This window comes from Astyanax mexicanus, chromosome 21 (assembly GCF_023375975.1).
Source record: "Astyanax mexicanus isolate ESR-SI-001 chromosome 21, AstMex3_surface, whole genome shotgun sequence".
NCBI classification, from domain to species: Eukaryota; Metazoa; Chordata; class Actinopteri; order Characiformes; family Acestrorhamphidae; genus Astyanax; species Astyanax mexicanus.
This window is the reverse complement of record NC_064428.1, coordinates 38622076-38642758: the sequence shown is the minus strand read 5'-3', so window position 1 is coordinate 38642758 and position 20683 is coordinate 38622076. Positions and strand designations below refer to the sequence as shown.

The window sequence follows — 20683 nt, the reverse complement described above, 5'->3', positions numbered from 1 at the left end:
GTGGTGAGTCGATTCTCAATTGTGAGTCATTTCTCAGTTCTCAAGTGTAAGTGAACCAGTGGTGAGTCGATTCTCAGTTTTGAGTCATTTTTCAGTTGTGAGTCAGTTCTTAAGTGTGAGTGAGTCAGTGGGGAGTCAATTCTCAGTTAAGAGTCAGTTCTCAAGTTTGAGTCAGTCGGTGGTGAGTCGATTCTCACTTGTGAATCATTTCTCAGCTGTGAATCTACCCTTGGCTTTGTTTTGATTCTGAGTTGTGAGTCATTTCTCATGTTTAAGTGAGTCAGTGGTGAGTTATTTCTCAGTTGTGGGTCGATTTTTCAGTGGTGAGTCAGTTCTCAAGTGTGAGTCAACTCTCAGTGGTGAATCAGTTCTCTTTTAGTTGTAAGGTAATTCTCAGTTTTGAGACAACTTTTAGTTGTGAGCCATTTCTCAGGAGGAGTCTTTAATTCAGGACTAGTGTTACAGTGTTTATATGTATAAAATACTATTTTTTTCACAGTAGGATGAAAAGTTCTGTGCTGGGCTGATGGCTCCCTCTACTGGAACAAGTGGATAACTGTTTTGTACATTATGGTCATTATATACTGACTTGCAAACAGTCAATGGACAGGAACTAGTGTCATGCCAACCAGAAACTGTAAATATCAACCCAGCATTGCAACCACTGAGCAACCAATGCACCAATATAATGGTACTTTTTATTTGACTTAAGCAAACGATAAAAAAGCAAGAAAAAAAAAACATTGAAACATTTAAAGAGATTTAAAGACGACTTTAATTTCAGCTTGAACAGCTTAAAAAAAATAAAAGGATCATCAATAAAACATATTGAAATAACACATTAGTAAATTTGTATGTATACCATAGAAACAAAAATGCAGATGATTAATGATAAGCAAAAACATTTATGGGCCATTCCACTAAATGGGCGCCATTTTTATCACTATTTTTTAGTCGTTTTTTCTTTAATTGCTGTTACTCAAAACAGACTTGCTTTTTAAATATCACATGAGATTTGTAACCATCTTCGGATTAGAATTAGAAAATTTTAGTAAAGCTGCCTGAGATTGACCAGTACCAGTTGAATAGTTATGTGTTATTAGATTTACAATTAAAAAAGAAAAAAAAAAGTTTAATTTGGAAGAGTTTATAACAACCATATCTGTAAATGCAAAAAAGACACTTTTATTAGTTTTTTGTTCATTTTTTTCAATGGGTATAATTTTTGAAAGTCTTTCAGACATTGTTGTACTCAGTTAACCTGGGGTCCAGAGCTGTGTAGTCCTCATCAGTAGACCTGGTCTGCAGGTCCAGAGCTGTATAGGTATCATCAATGGACATAGACTGACCAACCTGTATGAAGAAAAGCAAAAATTAAGCAAAAATTGCAATAAATGAAGGTTTTCTCTTTTTTTGGTGGGTTGGGAACTCTGTACAGATGTAGGCCAATGGTTTTGAACCCTGTAGGATAATGGAGCACCACCATTCTTGGTGGATCACACATTATATCCCTGAGCCTGGACCCAATAACCCTGATCCAACTAGGGTAAAGTGTTGGATCAAAAAAGATCCAGGACATGGTCTCCACTGGACCAGGGCTGGAAATCCCATTGGTCTACCAGTTTATGTAGAGATACTCACCGTATCTGCTCGGTTGTAGTAGTGGACGCGATCAGGGGGCCTTGGTTTGGGTTGAGGAGCTACGTTGGTGGCGTCATTCTGTACAGCAGGGACAACATTCTGTAGAATGGGAATAAAAATCAATGATGAGAATCAGCACCTCGGACAGCTCTATATACTGTTTACACCTATGATATTTGAGGTATATATAATGTACCTTATGCTGCACTGCCATCTATAGGAAGAAATTGGAAATCACACGCATACTCTAAAGGCATGCTAATGTCTAGTGGAGACAAATTAAGAATTAAGACTCCTGCTTATTCATTGTATTCTCTAAAATCCAGGCTCTTATAGAGGATAAAGGCTTTATCCAGCTTTGGATAGAGTGTATTAATAAACACTATCCAGGGAAGACTTGGTGTCAGATTTTTCTGTCATTTTATTTGGATGCCTCATAGATGCTCAACTAATGTTCAACTAAATATCTATTAAATATAACCGAATACAAATCACTCTTTAATGAATCTGACCCTACATTTTAACCTTATTTTATCCTTAAATTAAACCCTGAATCAACCCTTAAAACTTACCCGTAACAATAGAATTTAGAACTAAGTTGCATTTAATAGACAGTTATATAGATTTTTGTTAAGCATTTACTAGTTATATACAGAGTTTCTAAATCAGTTTCTCTGATTTTGCTGATGTTTGAGTAAAATGAACATTGTTGTTTTATTCTATAAACTACAGACAACATTTCTCCCAAATTCCAAATAGAAATATTTTAATCATTTAGAGCATTTATTTACAGAAAATGAGAAATGACTGAAATAACAAAAAACTTTCAGACCTCAAATAATGCAAAGAAAACAAGTTCATATTCATAAAGATTTAAGAGATCAGAAATCAATATTTGGTGGAATAACCCTGGTGGTTTTTAATCACAGTTTTTTCATGCATCTTGGCATCATGTTCTCTTCCACCAGTCTTACACACTGCTTTTGGATAACTTTATGCTGCTTTACTCCTGGTGCAAAAATTCAAGCAGTTCAGCTTGAATCAAAGAAACTCATCATTTTTAAGTGCTCTCTTATTTTTTTCAGAACTGAATAATGGACCATCCGAATAAAGTGACCAGGTATCCATAAACATTTGGACATAAACTGTATCTGCAAGCAGTTACAGTATTCATTTACCTGATAATCCCGTTGCCTCATTCTGGCTCTTTTCTTCTGCCTCTTTACGATCCTGTTCTCAGAAAGAAAATTTAAAATATCATCCAAATTGAATAGGTTTACATGGTGCTTAGATTTTGAGGTTTGGAGATTTGAGATTTAATGTCCTACCAGATTATTACAACAAGAAGAGCAGCAAGTCCAAAAACAGATAGTCCAACAGCTATATAAACAGCTATGGAACGGCCTGCTGAGAAAGATAAAGAACACATCAAAACAAATAATAAATTAAATTGTACTATATAAAATAGAATTAAATTGTCCATAGCTGTGGTAATTATTTGGCTAAAATATCAGGGTAAACTGCACCTGAACAGCCGTTTGGCTTAAAGATTTGAAGATAGATATATAGATTAGATAGATCTTTATTGATCCCTTTGGGAGGGTTCCCTCAGGGAAATTAAAATTCCAGCAGCATCATTACAGTAAACAATGAATAATCACAAGATAAAATTGGAACTAAATAAATTAAAAAATACAATATACATGAGTCCAGCAGAAGAGGTATTGCACATTATTATTATTGCACTCAGTTAAAAAATAAATAAATTAATAAAAGTATATTTGACAGCTGATTCAGTTCTAAACCATATCACTTTATCATCCAAAATTATTTCTCACCCTAGCATGTGATTCCTGGGCTGAGACCAGTTGGGACCCCTGCTTTATTATTGCATATGTTGTATATATTTATGGTACACTTTTGTGGCAGAGCAAATGCTCTAAGAGAACATCATAGAACTAAAGATTGGATTAGAGACTCCACACACTGCAGGGTAATCTGGAAAGATTATACTTTATGATCTCTATAATAAGATTTTTGTGGTGGTCAGGAACAAATCACGCTTAAAATTGGCCCAGTTTTCTTGTTGGGTGGTCAGGCATTTTATAGGTAGATGATTCTTCAGAAGCAGCTGGAAAATTATCCAGGCAGATGAACACGTACCTTTTTTTAGGGCCACTGAAAGGCAGCAGGTGCATTCAATAAACCGAATGGCATAACGAAGGACTCATAATGTCCAACATCAACAAGCAACCAACACACTCAAGAGTGAAGTGCTGCTAACCTACTGTACTCTCTCTCTCTCTCTCTCTCTCTCTCTCTCTGACTCTGGCTGCTGATGGAGAAACAGCATGACCTACTGTACTCTCTCTCTCTCTCTCTCTCTCTCTCTCTCTGACTCTGGCTGCTGATGGAGAAACAGCATGACCTACTGTACTCTCTCTCTCTCTCTCTCTCTCTGACTCTGGCTGCTGATGGAGAAACAGCATGACCTACTGTACTCTCTCTCTCTCTCTCTCTCTCTCAGACTCCGGCTACTGATGGAGAAGCAGCATGACCTACTGTACTCTCTCTCTCTCTCTCAGACTCCGGCTACTGATGGAGAAACAGCATGATCTAATGTACTCTCTCTCTCTCTCTCTCTCAGACTCCGGCTGCTGATGGAGAAGCAGCATGACCTACTGTACTCTCTCTCTCTCTCTCTCAGACTCCGGCTACTGATGGAGAAGCAGCATGACCTACTGTACTCTCTCTCTCTCTCTCTCAGACTCCGGCTGCTGATGGAGAAGCAGCATGACCTACTCTACTTTCTCTCTCAGACTCCAGCTGCTGATGCAGAAGCACTATGTCCTACTGTACTCTCTCTCGCTCTCTCTCTCTCTCTATCTCAGACTCCGGGTGCTGATGGAGAAGCAGAATGACCTACTGTACTCTCTCTCTCTCTCTCGGACCATGACAGACTGTACTCTCTCTCTCTCTCTCTCTCTCTCTCGGACCATGACCGACTGTACTCTCTCTCTCTCTCTCTCTCTCTCTCGGACCATGACCGACTGTACTCTCTCTCTCTCTCTCTCTCTCTCTCGGACCATGACCGACTGTACTCTCTCTCTCTCTCGGACCATGACCGACTGTACTCTCTCTCTCTCTCTCTCTCTCTCTCTCTCTCTCTCGGACCATGACCGACTGTACTCTCTCTCTCTCTCAGACTCCGGCTGCTGATGGAGAAACAGCAGCATGATCTACTGTACTCTCTCTCTCTCTCTCTCAGACTCCGGCTGCTGATGGAGAAGCAGCATGACCTACTGTACTCTCTCTCTCTCAGACTCCGGCTGCTGATGGAGAAGCAGCATGACCTACTGTACTCTCTCTCTCTCAGACTCTGGCTGCTCATCTCTCTCTGGATTTGAACTCGCAATCTTTGGGACATGTCTGAGAGTCAGCATCTCAGACTATTACTTAACAAATCAAGTAAAAACAATTAAGCTATTAATTGATTAATTGAATAAGGAGGTAAATTCAGTTCAACTTACCAACTAAATTCAGAGTCACAGCAGCAGAACCTTCTGCATTGCTGCATTCACACCTGTACTCGCCACTGTCCTCAGAGCTGAACTTGGGGATGGTGTAGGTTGGATCATGTCCGATTAACGCTGATCCCTTATACCAGGTGTAGTTCTCCACAGGTGGATTTGCAGCACTTCTGCAGGTCAGAGTCACTGAACTTCCCTCCACTATTCCACCAGAGGGACACTGAGACGTTCTTTGGAGGATCTAGAGATAAAATATTAAGATTTATATTATTATTATTGCTGTTTTTAGCTTTATTTAATACATTGTCAGATGAAGTGAGTAACATTGATAATCTGGTTCCAATTGCATCTGTTAAGCGGTAGATATTTTAGGCTGCACTTTTTATATGTAAAAAAATGAAACATTTTTTTTACTGAATTTGACAAGTTTTTTTAACAGAATGCTAAAACAGAAGAATTCTTGATATGCTGTATATATACAAGTGGACAGAGGCTCAGACGTTAGTGAAGGGTTTATCAGTTATATATATATATATATATATATATATATTATACTAATAGTTTTTTCTTCTCTGCCCCTCATAATTACAAATTTAGGAAAAAATATTTTTTTATTTTTTTGCATCTTGTAACATGTTATTTGGATTATACAGTCAGTTATAATCCAAAAATGAAAAAAAAAAACACTTTTTCCTAAAAATTCTGTTCATGTATGGTTGAAATGGAAAACTAGGAAATTGAAAAACATAAAGAAAATTTCTTCTTTTCTATACTGAATGGAAAAAAAAAGTTTTACACGCACATTTCTTATTTTAATTTTAGCTTGAAACATAAAAAAAAGGAACTTCTAAACATTGCACCATGAATTTCTCTTTTGTCAGATTTGTTCTTTTTTTTCTTGTAACACAACTCTGATTAAAAAAGATTCTTTTTTTGGAAAAATGGATGAAAACCTTTTTTTTCTTGTACACTGTACTTCATAAAAAAATAAATAATGAGTTTTTACATACAATTTAATATTTTTACATATTTTTTGCACACTAACCCTCGGACTAAGTTTTCTAAGACAGTCTCATACTGTTCAACACTGATAGGCACCAGTTAGATCAGTCCAAATTTAGTCATTTGGAGCCAAAAACTGTCATTTACTCTGCATTCTTAGAATCACTAGAGCAGGGGTGTCCAAACTACGGCCCGCGGGCCATTTGCGGCCCGATTTCTGTTTTGGAGCGGCCCCGAGGTATTTTAGAAATAGAATGAAAGTTGGCCCGCTGTTAAGCAGGTTTTTATAATGTGAGATTTAAAGTTTGAACGCTAGGTGTCAGAAACGGGCCAAAGAGTCTAAAAGCGGAGAGAGTGCGCATTTCTAGCGCAGAAAAATGGGCCAAAGAGTCTAAAAGTGGAGAGCGTGTAGTTGTAGCGCAAAAAAGGGCCAAAGAGTCTAAAAGCGGCGAGCGTGTAGTTGTAGCGCAAAAAAGGGCCAAAGAGTCTAAAAGCGGAGAGAGAGTGCGCATTTCTAGCACAGAAAAACAGGCCAAAGAGTCTAAAAGTGGAGAGCGTGTAGTTGTAGCGCAAAAAAACGGGCCAAAGAGTCTAAAAGCGGCGAGAGTGCGCATTTCTAGCACAGAAAAACAGGCCAAAGAGTCTAAAAGCGGAGAGAGTGCGCATTTCTAGCGCAGAAAAACGGGCCAAAGAGTCTAAAAGCGGAGAGAGTGCGCATTTCTAGCACAGAAAAACAGGCCAAAGAGTCTAAAAGTGGAGAGCGTGTAGTTGTAGTGCAAAAAAGGGCCAAAGAGTCTAAAAGTGGAGAGCGTGTAGTTGTAGCGCATAAAAGGGCCAAAGAGTCTAAAAGCGGTGAGAGTGCACAGTTTTAGCGCAAAAAAACGGGCCAAAGAGTCTAAAAGCGGAGAGAGTGCGCATTTCTAGTGCAGAAAAACGGGCCAAAGAGTCTAAAAGTTGCCGTAATTAAGGAGTTTAATATTAAGAGACATCATGAAATTAAACATTAATTTGAAAAATCTTAGTTTACACAACACTGTCAAAGATAAAGATAGTAAGTCAAGTAAAATGGTGTGTAAATGAAATAATCAGGAAAAAAGTATTATTTAAAGTGGTATATTTCATTATTTGTTTTATTACAGAGTCTGTGGCCCGTGACTTCAAATATATTTCTCCTTCTGGCCCCCAACATAAAAAGTTTGGACACCCCTGCATTAGACCTTCCTGAGGTAAAAAAAAGTCCAGTTTATGGCTGTTGCATAACTTGATATGGTAATATTCCAGAATATACTCACATCTGATGCTGAGAGGAACAGCAGGAGAAGGAAAATGTTCATATCTTGAAACAGCACAGCTGTAGATGCCAGTGTGTTCTATTCTAATCGACGGGAAGTACAGGTCATCGGCTGTTTTTAAAAGCTGTCCACTTTTGTACCAGGTAAAAATCGGTCTGTCTCTGCGACTGCAGGTGGTTGCACATGTTATACGCACTGCATTTCCCTCCAAAACACGTTCAGGAAACTTCACTTTGAGATCTAGGTGGTAAAAAGATATTCATTCACGAAAGATTTAAAAAAGAGAACCAACACAACAATGATAAAAACGTAATTAAAGTAAGTGTGCAGTAACCGACCTGATACATGGAGTGTCACTCCAGGAGCACCCAGATATCGTACCGATGCTTCGTTCGATATGATTCTGAGGAAGTATGTGCCCTGGTCTCGCTTAGTTACATCCGTCAGTTTAAGGGTAAAATTGTGCAACTGGCTGTTAAAATACTCAATCCGATCTGAATAATCTGGATCTTTTATCAAGTTAGTTGGTTCCTCGCCTTTAACTACATTCTTGACAAAATACTTCTCTATATCTCTAAATTGATGGGGATGTGTGTAGGAGGCATGGATGAACACCGTGGATCCCTTTAAAGCACATATTTCCTTATGGTTATACTGAACACTCCAGTTGTCTCCAAAAGTCCCTGAAACATAGAACATTAAACAGCTGATTAGAATGATAATAAAAAGAGATTATAAAGACAAAGAATAAAAACACGTGGAGGCATGTTGGAGGATCTATACTGGGTACAAGATGAGACTAAGATCAGGGTGATGATTAGAGTTGAGTTTTGTGTTAAGGTTAAGATTTGGGCCAAAATGATGGTTAGGGTAAGGGTTAATTCTTTGCCTACGTAGCAAATTTTCTTAATTAATCATGGGTGTGGTTCATTTTGGGCGTGATCAGAGTGTCTCTTGCTCATCATTACCTTTTAGAGTCAGGTGTGCTCTGACTTTGGCGGATTGCTATTTTAATGGCACACCGACTTAGATTTGGATTGGATGGGTATGGTTGGGTTTGGAGGAGGTTCTACAGGTTCTGTATGGATCCTGCAGCATATTTACCCACAGATGTTGCTACAGCTGGACCTGTAGATCCTGTTCGTAAGTTGAAGCTAAGGTTGCAGAGTCCCAGCTGCTCCATAATCAATGCTGGAATGGTAATAAATCTGGAGAGCGGGTAGGACAAGGGGACATTCCTGCATTTCCGAGAAATACCCTTGCTGTCTGTTGGTGAACATTATCCTGCTGAAAAATGCTGCTATCAAATGGAACTTCTGCCATTAAAATCAGGATGTTTTGCTCGTATCACTGAGCTGTTAGTTAGTGTCCCTCGTTTCACTACTAGGGGTGACCGACTGCTGTATGCGATGCCCCTCAGATCATCAATCACTCCAGCATTTGTGGCATTGCATCACTCCTGCAATATAGAAGCGCTCACCACAAGACCACCATTGGGTCCCAAACAGAACCTGGATTCATTGCTAAAAGACAGAATTGTTGGAAAGTCTATATTGTGGTCAATTCGTCTAAATGACCATCCTGCTTCTCTCAGGCCAATGATGCACCTCTTCTCAACGTCCATCTATATTTTTGAGTCTTTCAGTGCATTGTAGAGGCATGCATAGCAGTCGATGGTCTTTCACCAGGAGGTACACTACCCAAAATTAGTCTCTGAAAGCCTACTCTTAAGCTCCCTTGCCGCCAGTGCAGTGTCTAATTAGACCACGTCTATAATCAATATACATATTCGGCCTATCACCAGATCAGACCCATCGGGTTGCCTAGGTGCTGCCTCACTGAGCTGTTAGTGTTCTTATCACTACTAGGTGTGACTGACTGTCGTATCTGATGATCCTCCCCAGGTCATCGATCCCACCAGCAGTTTACAGTTCGAACTTTTTAGTCCACCTCAAAGACAGGATTGAAGTGCTCACCATGAGTCCTGTGTACCTGAACAGCACCTGGATTTGTGGCTGAAGGTGATACAGTTCCAGTAGCAAATCAGATTTCTCATTTGCGACATAATTGCATTTAAAGGTAGCTAACAGTGATTGGCTGATGGATGACCTAGATGGCAGACAATTTGTTCTCTTAGTCCAATGATGTGCCTCCTCTCAAAATCGGACAGCTGGGCAAAATGTCTATAAATGCATTGTAGAGGCACTTCTACACTGCAAAAAACTCAATCTTAGCCAGTGAAATTTTCTAAATTTAAGGCAATAAATCTTATTTTCTTCTCTGATAAGACTTTTTGTCTTACTAAGTATTGTAAGTGTTAGATATTTTGCTTATTTTAGGGATAATTATCTTAATCATTCTTACTTAGAATTTGTACCTTATTTTAAGTAATTATTGTGTCCAAAAACACTGACTTTTTTGCTTGATTTTAGGTGTTTCTTCACTATTTTTGAGACTTTGCCATTGCTTTTTGTAAGAAATCTTACTAAGAACATTTAGCTTACCCCATTGGCAGTTTTATATGCTTAATATACATATGTTTGTCTAAATTTGCATATATTTTGACTAGTTTTTGCCAATTGATTTTTTGCAATGTATCAGTCAACAATCTCTCACCAGGAAGTACAAAAAAAGTACCCAAAAGTAGCATTTGAGTGGTAATATTTTTCTACGGCAGCAGGGAAGCACTTTTATGCCCTCTTGTTGTGTATAGACCCAGTGTCCAATCAGACCACACCTGTGATTATTTACTTTACTTGCCTGTGACAGAACTAAATTAACTAAAATAACTAAAATTTGCAGCAATTCAGGGTGAATATTTTTTTGGGAATGAGTGTAGAAATGATAATGATAAAAGTGAATGATACTACCTACAACAACAGCTAGAAAGATTACTAGTACAAGTACATGTAGTAGTGCATCTTAAAAAAAATAAATATAATTGAAAATTAACTTTATTTTAGTAGTTCAGTTTAAATTCGTTTTTTTTTTATTATTGTTTTTTTAATTATTGTTTTTTTTATTATTGTTGATGATTATGGCTTACAGCCAGTGAAAACTCAAAAATCAGAAAATCAGAATATTACATTAGACCAATTGTTACATTTGCCAGTATGGGCAGTGTGCCAAGTCCTGCTGGAAAATGAAATCAGCAGAGGGAAGCATGAAGTGCTGTAAGATTTTGCGGAAAAACAACACTGCACTGACTTTAAACTTGATAATAAAACACAGTGGATCAACACCAGCAGATGACATGGCTCTGATTGGGTTTTGATTGGCTGTAAGCCATAATCATCAACAATGAAAATAAAAAAATGCTTTAAATAGATCACTTTGTATGTAATACATCTATATAATATATGAGTTTCACATTTTGAACTAATTAACTGAAATGAAGCATTTTTTAATGATATCCTAGTTTTTAGATGCACCAGTACTGTCACTACTACTTTTACACCTGCTACAACGATAAACAATCATATTACAATAAAATCATAATAAAAAAGGAAAGACTCACCCAGAACCATCATCTGGAAGATCAGCAATAAGTGATGGGTGAATGTAAGGGACTGAAAAAATAAAACAGTGAAATAGTCAAAATTAATCAACTTAACCAAGTGGCTTTCAATATATTCACTTTCCAACAGTGAGTGATATAGTTGAATGCATTCTTTGCCACCATAGCAACAGTTACTCCAACAAAAGTAGGATAAACCCATTTTTAATACTTTTGATTCTGGTAGGGAAAAAAAAACAGCTCTGGAAAAAATGAGAGAGCACTTAAAAATCATGAGTTTCTTTGATTTTACCAAATTAAAAAACTCTGGAATATAATCAAGAGGAAGATGGATGATCACAAACCATCAAACCATCAAACTGAACTGCTTGAATTTTTTGCACCATGAGTAAAGCAGCATAAAGTTATCCAAAAGCAGTGTGTAAGACTGGTGGAGGAGAACATGATGCCAAGATGCATGAAAAAAACTGTGATTAAAAACCAGGATTATTCCACCAAATATTGATTATTTCTGAACTCCTAAAACTTTATTAATATAATCTTGTTTTCTTTGCATTATTTGAGGTCTGAAAGCTCTGCATCTTTTTTTGTTATTTCAGCCATTTCTCATTTTCTGTAAATAAATGCTCTAAATGACTAAAATATTTTTATTTGGAATTTGGGAGAAATGTTGTCTGTAGTTTATAGAATAAAACAACAATGTTCATTTTACTCAAACATAAACCTATAAATAGCAAAATCAGAGAAACTGATTCAGAAATGAAGTGGAAGCTGATTAAACACAATATACCAATATTTACTTATCAAAAATATATTAAAATTAAAATATTAAATATTAACATATTGTATACATTAGGTTATTACGTAAAATGACTCACCATTGTGTAGAACACCATATTATGCTAGTTATCTGCTTCTCTCTGTTTCTTTTTACTTAATTTTTAATCTGCCATTCTCCCAGAGGTTTTAACTGTGCAGTATCAGACAGTTAGTCCAGCAGCTTTATGGTCACGTTGGTGCACATATCCTCTAAACTTGTTTTTCAATGTATTACTTCTCTCTTTTTTTTTGTGTTAGTGGAATTTTGCTTTAGTTGTGCAATTTCCTCTGCATGGCATCACAAAAGAAAAGATTTCTTAATATTTATCTTCCCCTCCAGCTCACTATCGTTTAACACAATTAACACAATGTTTTACATGAAAAAGTGTTTAAGCTAAATTTTGTACATCTCAAATGGTAACACTATAAACATTTATATCTTTAATTGTATTTTATTTGATAATTTCTACTGTTAGTTTTTCAATAATTTAAGTAATTTATCAGTGTATTCTTTTATATAGTTGTAATTTTGCTGGGAAAAAATATATATATTTATTTTTATTTTTTTCAGCAACAATCACATTCTTTTATTTTGTAACGTAGAAAATGCACACATCATTTATTACTTAAATAATGGGTTTTAGCTATATTTTACAAATGATCATTAAAATTTAGGTATTAATAAAATATTAACTGAATACAAAATCCAAAATTGTCAATTAATTAATGAGTAAATACAACTTGTTACCTTAATATTATTATATTATTACCCAATTGTTACAGAGCTGTTACCTCCACAATTACTGATTCATTCATCAGTAACAAGTAGAACACACCTTGTTACCATAATATTACCATATTATTACCCACTTATTACCGATCTGTAAACTAATGTTCTAACGTAATAATCCAAGATAGAAATTACAAAAGAATTTGTGAAAAGACAAAGAAATGATCAATAATGACAACAGGAATATAAATGGTGAAAATATCACAATAAATGAGCAATACGTGATATACAAGAAATAATCAAAATGGAACAAAAGGAATGATTAAAAACTGGCATTAAAACCAGTTAAAATGACAAAATAAATAGTCAACACTGATAAATAAGTTCCATAATTTTAAAACATACAGCAGAACTGATCAAACATTGCATAAAATAAATCTATACCATTAAATGCTTAAATGCTTTTTTTTGTTATTTCTGTATATAATTTATAATGTTACCATTTGAGATATACAAAATTTAGCTTAAACACTTTTTTATTTAAAACACTGTGTTAATTGTGTTAAACGTTGGTGAGCTGGAGGGGAAGATAAATATTAAGAAATCTTTTCTTCTGTGATGCCATGTCTCTGACAGGCAGAGAAAATTGCACAACTAACGCAAAATTCCACTAACGCAAAAAAAAAGAGAAGTAATACATGGAAAAACAAGTTTAGAGGATATGTGCACCAATGTGACCATTAAGCACAGTTAAAACCTCTGGGAGCACAGTGGATTAAAAATAAAGGAAAAAGAAGAAGAGAGACGCAGATAAATAGCATTATCTGATGTTCTACGCAATGGTAAGTAATTTTACATAATTAATCTGATGTATAAAATATATATTTTTTATATTTTTGATAAGTGAATACTGCTATATTGTGTTTAAACAGCTCTGGAATAAAATTAAGAGAATACTTTCTGAATCAATTTCTCTGATTTTGCTATTTATAGGTTTATGTTTGAGTAAAATGAACATTGTTGTTTTATTCTATAAACTATGGACAACATTTCTCCCAAATTCCAAATAAAAATATTTTAATCATTTAGAGCATTTGTTTGCATTTATTTTGCATTTATTTTGATGCAGAGCTTTCAGGCCTCAAATAATGCAAAGAAAATAAGTTCATATTCATAAAGATTTAAAAGTTCAGTCTTTACACCACAAGAGGGCATAAAAGTGCTTCCCTGCTGCTGTAGAAAATATTACCACTAAAATGCTACTTTTGGGTAGTGTACTTCCTGGTGAGAGATTGTTGACTGATAGAAATGCCTTTACAATGCATTTAAAGACATTTTGCCTAGTTGTCAGATTTTGAGAGGAGGCACATCAATGAACTGAGAGAACAAATTGTCTGCCATCTTGGTCATCCGTCAGCCAATCACTGTTAGCGACCTTTGATTGCAATGATGTTGCAAAAGAGAAACCTGATTTGCTACTGGAACTGTATCACCTTCAGCCACAAATCCAGGTGCTGTTCAGGTACACAGGACTCATGGTGAGCACTTCAATCCTGGCTTTGAGGTGGACTAAAGAGTTCGAACTGTAAACTGCTGGTGGGATCGATGACCTGGGGAGGATCATCAGATACGACAGTCAGTCACACCTAGTAGTGATAAGAGGAACTTTAACAGCTCAGTGATATGTGCAGTGGTGGAGCCAACCACCTAGACAACCAGGTGGGTCCAATTTGGTGATAGGTTGAATATGTATATTGACGGACGTTGAGAAAGGGTGCATCATTGGACTGAGAGAAGCAGGATGGTCGTTTAGATGAATTGGCCACAATCTACGACTTTCCAACAATTCTATCTTTTAGCAATGAATCCAGGTTCTGTTTGGGACCCAATGATGGTCTTGTGGTGAGCGCTTCTATTTTGCAGGAGTGATACACTGCCACAAATGCTCAATTTTTTATTTGTTATGAAGCTATCACCTCCACCTCCATTTATTAATCAGTAACAAGTAGGATATTAATATCTTATTTATGGATTAATACAACTTGTTACCATAATATTACCATATTATTACCCACTTATTAGCGATCTGTTAATAATTCAGTAATAAAATATATAACTGTGAAATTCTGGAAACATAAAAAAAGTAACATTTAATTTCGTAGTCTTGTAAATAGTCTTATAAGGGATGTTTTTTTTGTTTCTCCATCACTCTTATTTATTTTATAATTTTGCGAATGTTACAGAACCACACTTTGAGTAACTGGAAGAATGCATTACATGGAAAAGTATTAAGACCAATTTATTGGATCAGTTTATTTAATTCTGTACTAAACACAGTATTTGAGCAAAAAAAAAAATTGGTACTAAATGCTGTAATAGGTTAACACCTAATGCACAAACATATATATAAATCAAACACTGGCATCATTTAAATTAAAGATGTTTAACTCACAACAGTGTTTAAGCTTAGAAAAGAAGAACAAAACATATTTAACAATACAAATACACTGTAATCTCATTACAGAAGTTTCTTTAAAAAATGCAAGAAACTTAAAAAGCAAATTTATATTACATTAATGTGCATCAGATTTATGGTACAAATATATGTGATGGTGTTGGGGTTCAGAGTTCTGGTAGACTGATTCTGATTGGTTGGTGTTGGGTTTTAGGCTCTGATAGAGTGAATCAAATTGGTTGGTGTTGGGTTTTAGGCTCTGATAGACTGAATCTGATTGGTTGGTGTTGGGTTTTAGGCTCTGATAGAGTGAATCTGATTGGTTGGTGTTGGGTTTTAGGCTCTGATAGAGTGAATCTGATTGGTTGGTGTTGGGTTTTAGGCTGTGGTAGACAAAATCTGACTGGATGGTGTTGGGGTATAGGCACAAACAATATTTAAGCTTAGAAAAGAAGAACAAAACATATTTTAAATACAGATACACTGTAATCTTATTACAGAAATTACTAAAAGCAAACATCAAAAGCAAATTGATATTACACTAATGTGCATCAGATTTATGGTACAAATATATGCGATGGTGTTGTGGTCTAGATCTGGTAGACTGAATCTAATTGGTTGGTGTTGGGGTTTAAGCTCAGGTATCTGACCGAAACTGGTTGGTTGAGGTTGGGTTTTAGATTTTGTTAGATCCAATCTGATTGATAGATGTGGGGTTTAGACTTCGGTAGTCTGAATATGCTGGGTTTATGTTGGGGTCTAGACTCTGGTAGACTGAATCTGATTGGTTGGTGTTGGGGTCTAGACTCTGGTAGACTGAATCTAACTGGTTGGTGTTGGGGTTTAGGCTCTGGTAGATTGAATCTGATTGGTTGGTGTTGGGATTTAAGGTTTGATAGATTGAATCTGGCTGGTTGGTTTTAGGGTCTAGACTTTGGTAAATTGGAAGAACTGCCATGGAGTTTGGGTTTCTAGTTGGATCATTTTCATAATCAGCTCCATCCTGTAAAAAATAAACCATATTGACATCAATTCCATAGAAATTATGTTTCTTGTTCCTCTTCCAAATATAAATCAATAGCCTCAATATTCACTGTTCACTCACCCTGACTCCTCCCACATCTGCCTGTGACCCATCAGAGGTTTCAGCATCTGGAAAGAATGATGATGTTTCTGTGTAAATTCAATGCATGTACAGTACCAATCAAACGTTTGGACACACTTTCTTATTTAATATTTTTCTTTTTTTGCTACATAGTAAATGTATGTAAGATTATGAAGGAACACATAAGGAGTCATATAGTAACTTAAAAACAGTTTTAAACAAACCAAAATACTTTGTTAACTTTCTTGTTAACATTTCTGAGGCTGGTAACTCTGATGATCTTATCCTGTACAACAGAGGAAACTCTTGTTCTTCCTTTTCTTTCCTGGGACGCTCCTAATGAGTGCCAGTTTCATCATTTTAACATTTTTGATGGTCTTTGCGGTGACTGCACTTGAGGATACTTTCAAAGTTCTTGAAATTCTTCTTAAATTATTTTTTTTCTTTATTTAGTTGAGTAGTTGTTTCTTCTCATAATCTGGATTCGAACATTACTTAAATATTCACTATTCACTGTATACCTGTAACTCTACCTCTTCACTACTTTACTTTAACTGATGCTCTCAAACACTTTATTAAGAGACAAGAAACTCAAGTAATTAACTCTTAATGAGTTCAGCACAGCTGTTAACTGAAAGCCTGAATTCCAGGAGACTCTACCTCATAAAACTGACTGAGAAAATCCAGCAGAGATGTGCAAATTTAGTATTAATCTACAATGCAGAACATTTTAAAATGATGAAATTTGGTTCATTTTACCTCTAGTTTTCCTCCTTTTGCAGAAACAGACTAAAACACCAACAGAGATTGCCGCGATCAGCAGTGAAACCAGCCCGTACAGAATGATGAACTCTGGAATCAGAGATAACAGAATTGGGTTTTATGTCTTTTTATCATGTTTTATCATTCTAACTTTACCAAGTTTGTTTCTTTAATCGTTTTTTAAGAATTTCTGGTAATTTGGATTATAGTTGTTCTGTATCTAAAGTGAATGCAGTCTCAAAAAGTAGCTGTGGCTATTAGGTATATCTACTGCCTTCCAAAGAAGGGGCACTTTAAAGGGTACCACTTTAAAATAAGACTACCTTTATAAAGGGTTTATAAATGGTTTACGATTAGTTTATTAATGGTTACTAATTAGGTTGTACATGTCTTAAAAATCATAAATAATCAGTTATAACACACACGTAGAAAGGGCAACAATGACCTGTTGTTTGCCAAATAGTGAACCCACAGCCATCTTTATTGTTTCCCCTTCTACGTATGTGTTATAACTGATTATTAATGATTTTAAAGGCATTTACAACCTAATTAGTAACCATTAATAAACTAATTGTAACAGAGGAAACTCGTGTTCTTCCTTTTCTTTCCTGGGACGCTCCTGATGAGTGCCAGTTTCATCATTTTAACATTTTTGATGGTCTTTGCGTTGACTGCACTTGAGGATACTTTCAAAGTTCTTGAAATTCTTCTTAAATTATAACTGATTATTAATGATTTTTAAGGCATTTACAACCTAATTAGTAACCATTAATACACTAATTGTAAACCATTTATAAACCCTTTATAAAGGTAGTCTTATTTTAAAGTGGTACCATAAAATGTATTAACATTTAGCCGCCATTTAGCTATTTTTTATGCTTTTGCTAATTCTATGCTAAAAATGTATTCCTGTTACTTTCATTCCTGTTACTCAAAATGTAAAAAGCAACAGGAGTGAGTGCCCAATATCAGGAGTGATTTTTTTTGTTATAAATATCAATTATTTGAACATGCAGTCTATAACCATTTCTTTAAAATAAAGACTTTTTGAGAAAAAAAAAGTTAAATAGTGGACTTTTAAAGATGCTTTTTAAATGTCACATGGGTTTTGTAAACATCTTCAGATTCAAAACCTTGTCAAAAATTACTAATTAAAGTAAAGCTCCCTAAGTTCGACCAGTACAGGCTTTGATTAGTTAGGTTTAAGTTTTTTTGGTGAGCAGCCTGTGGGACGTGCCCCCAGTGGACGGCTGTGGTACTGCAGGTAAAATTTTGTACATTTTCTGTTCTGCAAATTTAAAATATAATATATTTTAAAACACATAATGTCTTAGAAAGAATACTACATTATATTTAGGTTGAGTTTTAGCTATCTGGTCTTACCTGCTGGATTACAAGCTAGTTATGTTCAAGATGAATGAAAGATTCTGAGATTCTTCAAGCAGATCAATCGATTTGATCACCTATTTCACTCCTTTATCAGGGGTTTGAGTTTAAAAGGTTGGGAACCCTTTAAAGACTCATTTGCAGCCCCTATATACTGTATTTAAGACTGTTCTTGTAAAACAGGGTTGAGGCTTGTTTAAAATGTTTCACTGGTTTATTAATAATAATAATAATAATAATAATAATAATAATAATAAGAAGAAGAAGAAGAAGAAGAAGAAGAGTGTTAATATACAATACCTGTAATTGCCAAAAGAGGGAGGTGTGTTGATTGTATCTGTACTGATACTGGAGTCAACGTGGAATTAAAGACAAGTGGTTTTGGAGCATCTAGACAAAATCAAACATAACGATATTTATTAGGGATTTTTCATATACAGTTGCAAGAAAATGTATGTGAACCCTTTGGGATTATACTTGGATTTCTGCATAAATTGATAATTAAATGTGTTCTGATCTTCATCTAATTCACAACAATAGACACAAACACAGTCTGCTTCAACTAAAACCACACAAAATTATGATATATGTTTGCATGGTTTTATTGAACACAGCAATATTGTTGGGATATCTGGTGTGAATCGCTCTCTCTCTTGAGGTCGCTCTCTTCTTCCTCACCTAATTGATCATTCTGCATGTGCTGTGCTCTTACAGTCACCTTTACAGGACTTTACTATGCCTAGAGAGAGGAGCTCCAGCAACAGTGCTGAACTCTCCATTTGTAGAGCGTCTGTCTTGTAGACCGTGGACACGTGAACATCAAGACTTTTAGAGATACTTTTGTAACCCTTTCCAGCTTCATGCTTCAAGTTAACAATTCTAGACCGTAGGTCTTCTGAGAGGCATGATTCACATCAACCAATGCTTCTTAAGAACAGCTCAAAACTCAAAACTGGTGTGTGTTTATGTTTTTATAGGGCAGTGAAGCTTTAACCAATACATCCAATCACATCTCATCACATCCTGACTCCAATTGGCTCTTAGAAAAGTCATTAGCCTAAGGGATCACATACTTTTTCCCCTCTTACTGTGAATGTTAACATGTTATGTTCAATAAAACCATGCAAACATATAATTTTTTGCGTGAACTTAGTTTAAGATCAAGATCAGAACACATTTAATGAGCAATTTATGCAGAAATCCAAGTATAATCCCAAAGGGTTCACATACTTTTTCTTGCAACTTTAATTGGACAATGTCTTTAAATGTCTGATCACTCACCAGTCTTAACCAGCAGCTGAATCTCTGTGTAATCAGGAGAAACTCGATAAGATCTTTTTACCACACACCAGTATTGTCCTTCATCCTCTGGTCTCAGGTCAGTGATGGTGACGGTGAAGACTCCGGCTGCTGTATCGTCTTTCAGAGAGAATCTCGGATCTTTAGCTGTAGATCCAGATTCAACAGGGATGTCTTTAGTTTCCCAAGGTAGACATTGTCCTCTGCAGAGATACATGTTGGTCTCAAATCCAGACTGGTAGGGGCAATTAATCTGAACTGACTTCCCACTGTAACCAGTAAAAGTAGTTACAGCGCTGTTTCCAGCTGTAACTCAAAAAAACGCACAGTGTTTAGTAATAAAATACGGTTTAGTAAAAAAACATTTTTTTTTAGCATATTTAGCATCCAGTTGTTCTGCAACTGTTCTCAGCTGAAATAGGTCAAGCTTCCACCCACTTCATAATATAATAGTCTTATTTTTGCAGTGTACAAAAATCTGTGTGTGCCATATGGTATCGTATGCGTTGATATCGTCAAAATCTTTTAATATCGTGAACGATATTATACCCTAAAATATCGTGCCGTATCTCCCACCCCATTTCCCATTATATATCTGCTAGAGACCGATTACATCTGTCCAGTATCATTTATTTTACTATAATCCTGGATATATGAGTATCATTATCGCAAAAATACCATGAAATATCGTGATATTATTTTAGGGCCATATCGCCCACCCCTAGTGCAAACACACCAGACAGTTCAGGAAGAGCAGTGTACAATGTAGAGCCACACGAACGACGAAGCTAGCTAAAATGTTTGTGTTGAGTTTTACCCATCAAAGATAATAATGGGTAAAAACTGGGACTTTTATAAAGACAGTGATTTCATTACTAGAAACAGCTGGGAGTGCAAACACACCAGACAGTTCTGCAAGATCAGTGCTTAGCTACTTTCTGATCATCCTTGGGTTAAGGTTAGGCCTGTCACTATATGTTTTTTTTTTGTGGACGATATATTGTCCCAGAAATGATTGCGATATATGGTATATTTATAATTTTAAGACTATTAAATGCCACTGACATAATGATAATAGAATAGCATAAAAAGGCAATAATACACTTTCTAAAGACAACAACATTCCAATGCTTGTATTATAATTA

At 35.8% G+C, this 20683-nt stretch overlaps 1 protein-coding gene across 1 annotated transcript in view; it reads right to left on the bottom strand.

The window, feature by feature from the left end:
- Positions 1-858: 858 nt before the first annotated feature.
- Positions 859-20683, bottom strand: part of LOC103022636 (uncharacterized) — a 38681-nt gene continuing 18856 nt past the window's right edge. Inside the window, exons 3-12 of the mRNA XM_049469523.1 lie at positions 19521-19598; positions 18540-18629; positions 16851-16943; positions 16092-16138; positions 15834-15989; positions 5172-5412; positions 2970-3048; positions 2820-2871; positions 1642-1740; positions 859-1353 (exon numbers count right to left, since the gene is read on the bottom strand). Coding sequence (XP_049325480.1) covers positions 1237-1353; positions 1642-1740; positions 2820-2871; positions 2970-3048; positions 5172-5412; positions 15834-15989; positions 16092-16138; positions 16851-16943; positions 18540-18629; positions 19521-19598 — 1052 coding nt within the window. The 3' untranslated portion in view covers positions 859-1236. The remainder of the gene's footprint in view (positions 1354-1641; positions 1741-2819; positions 2872-2969; positions 3049-5171; positions 5413-15833; positions 15990-16091; positions 16139-16850; positions 16944-18539; positions 18630-19520; positions 19599-20683) is intronic.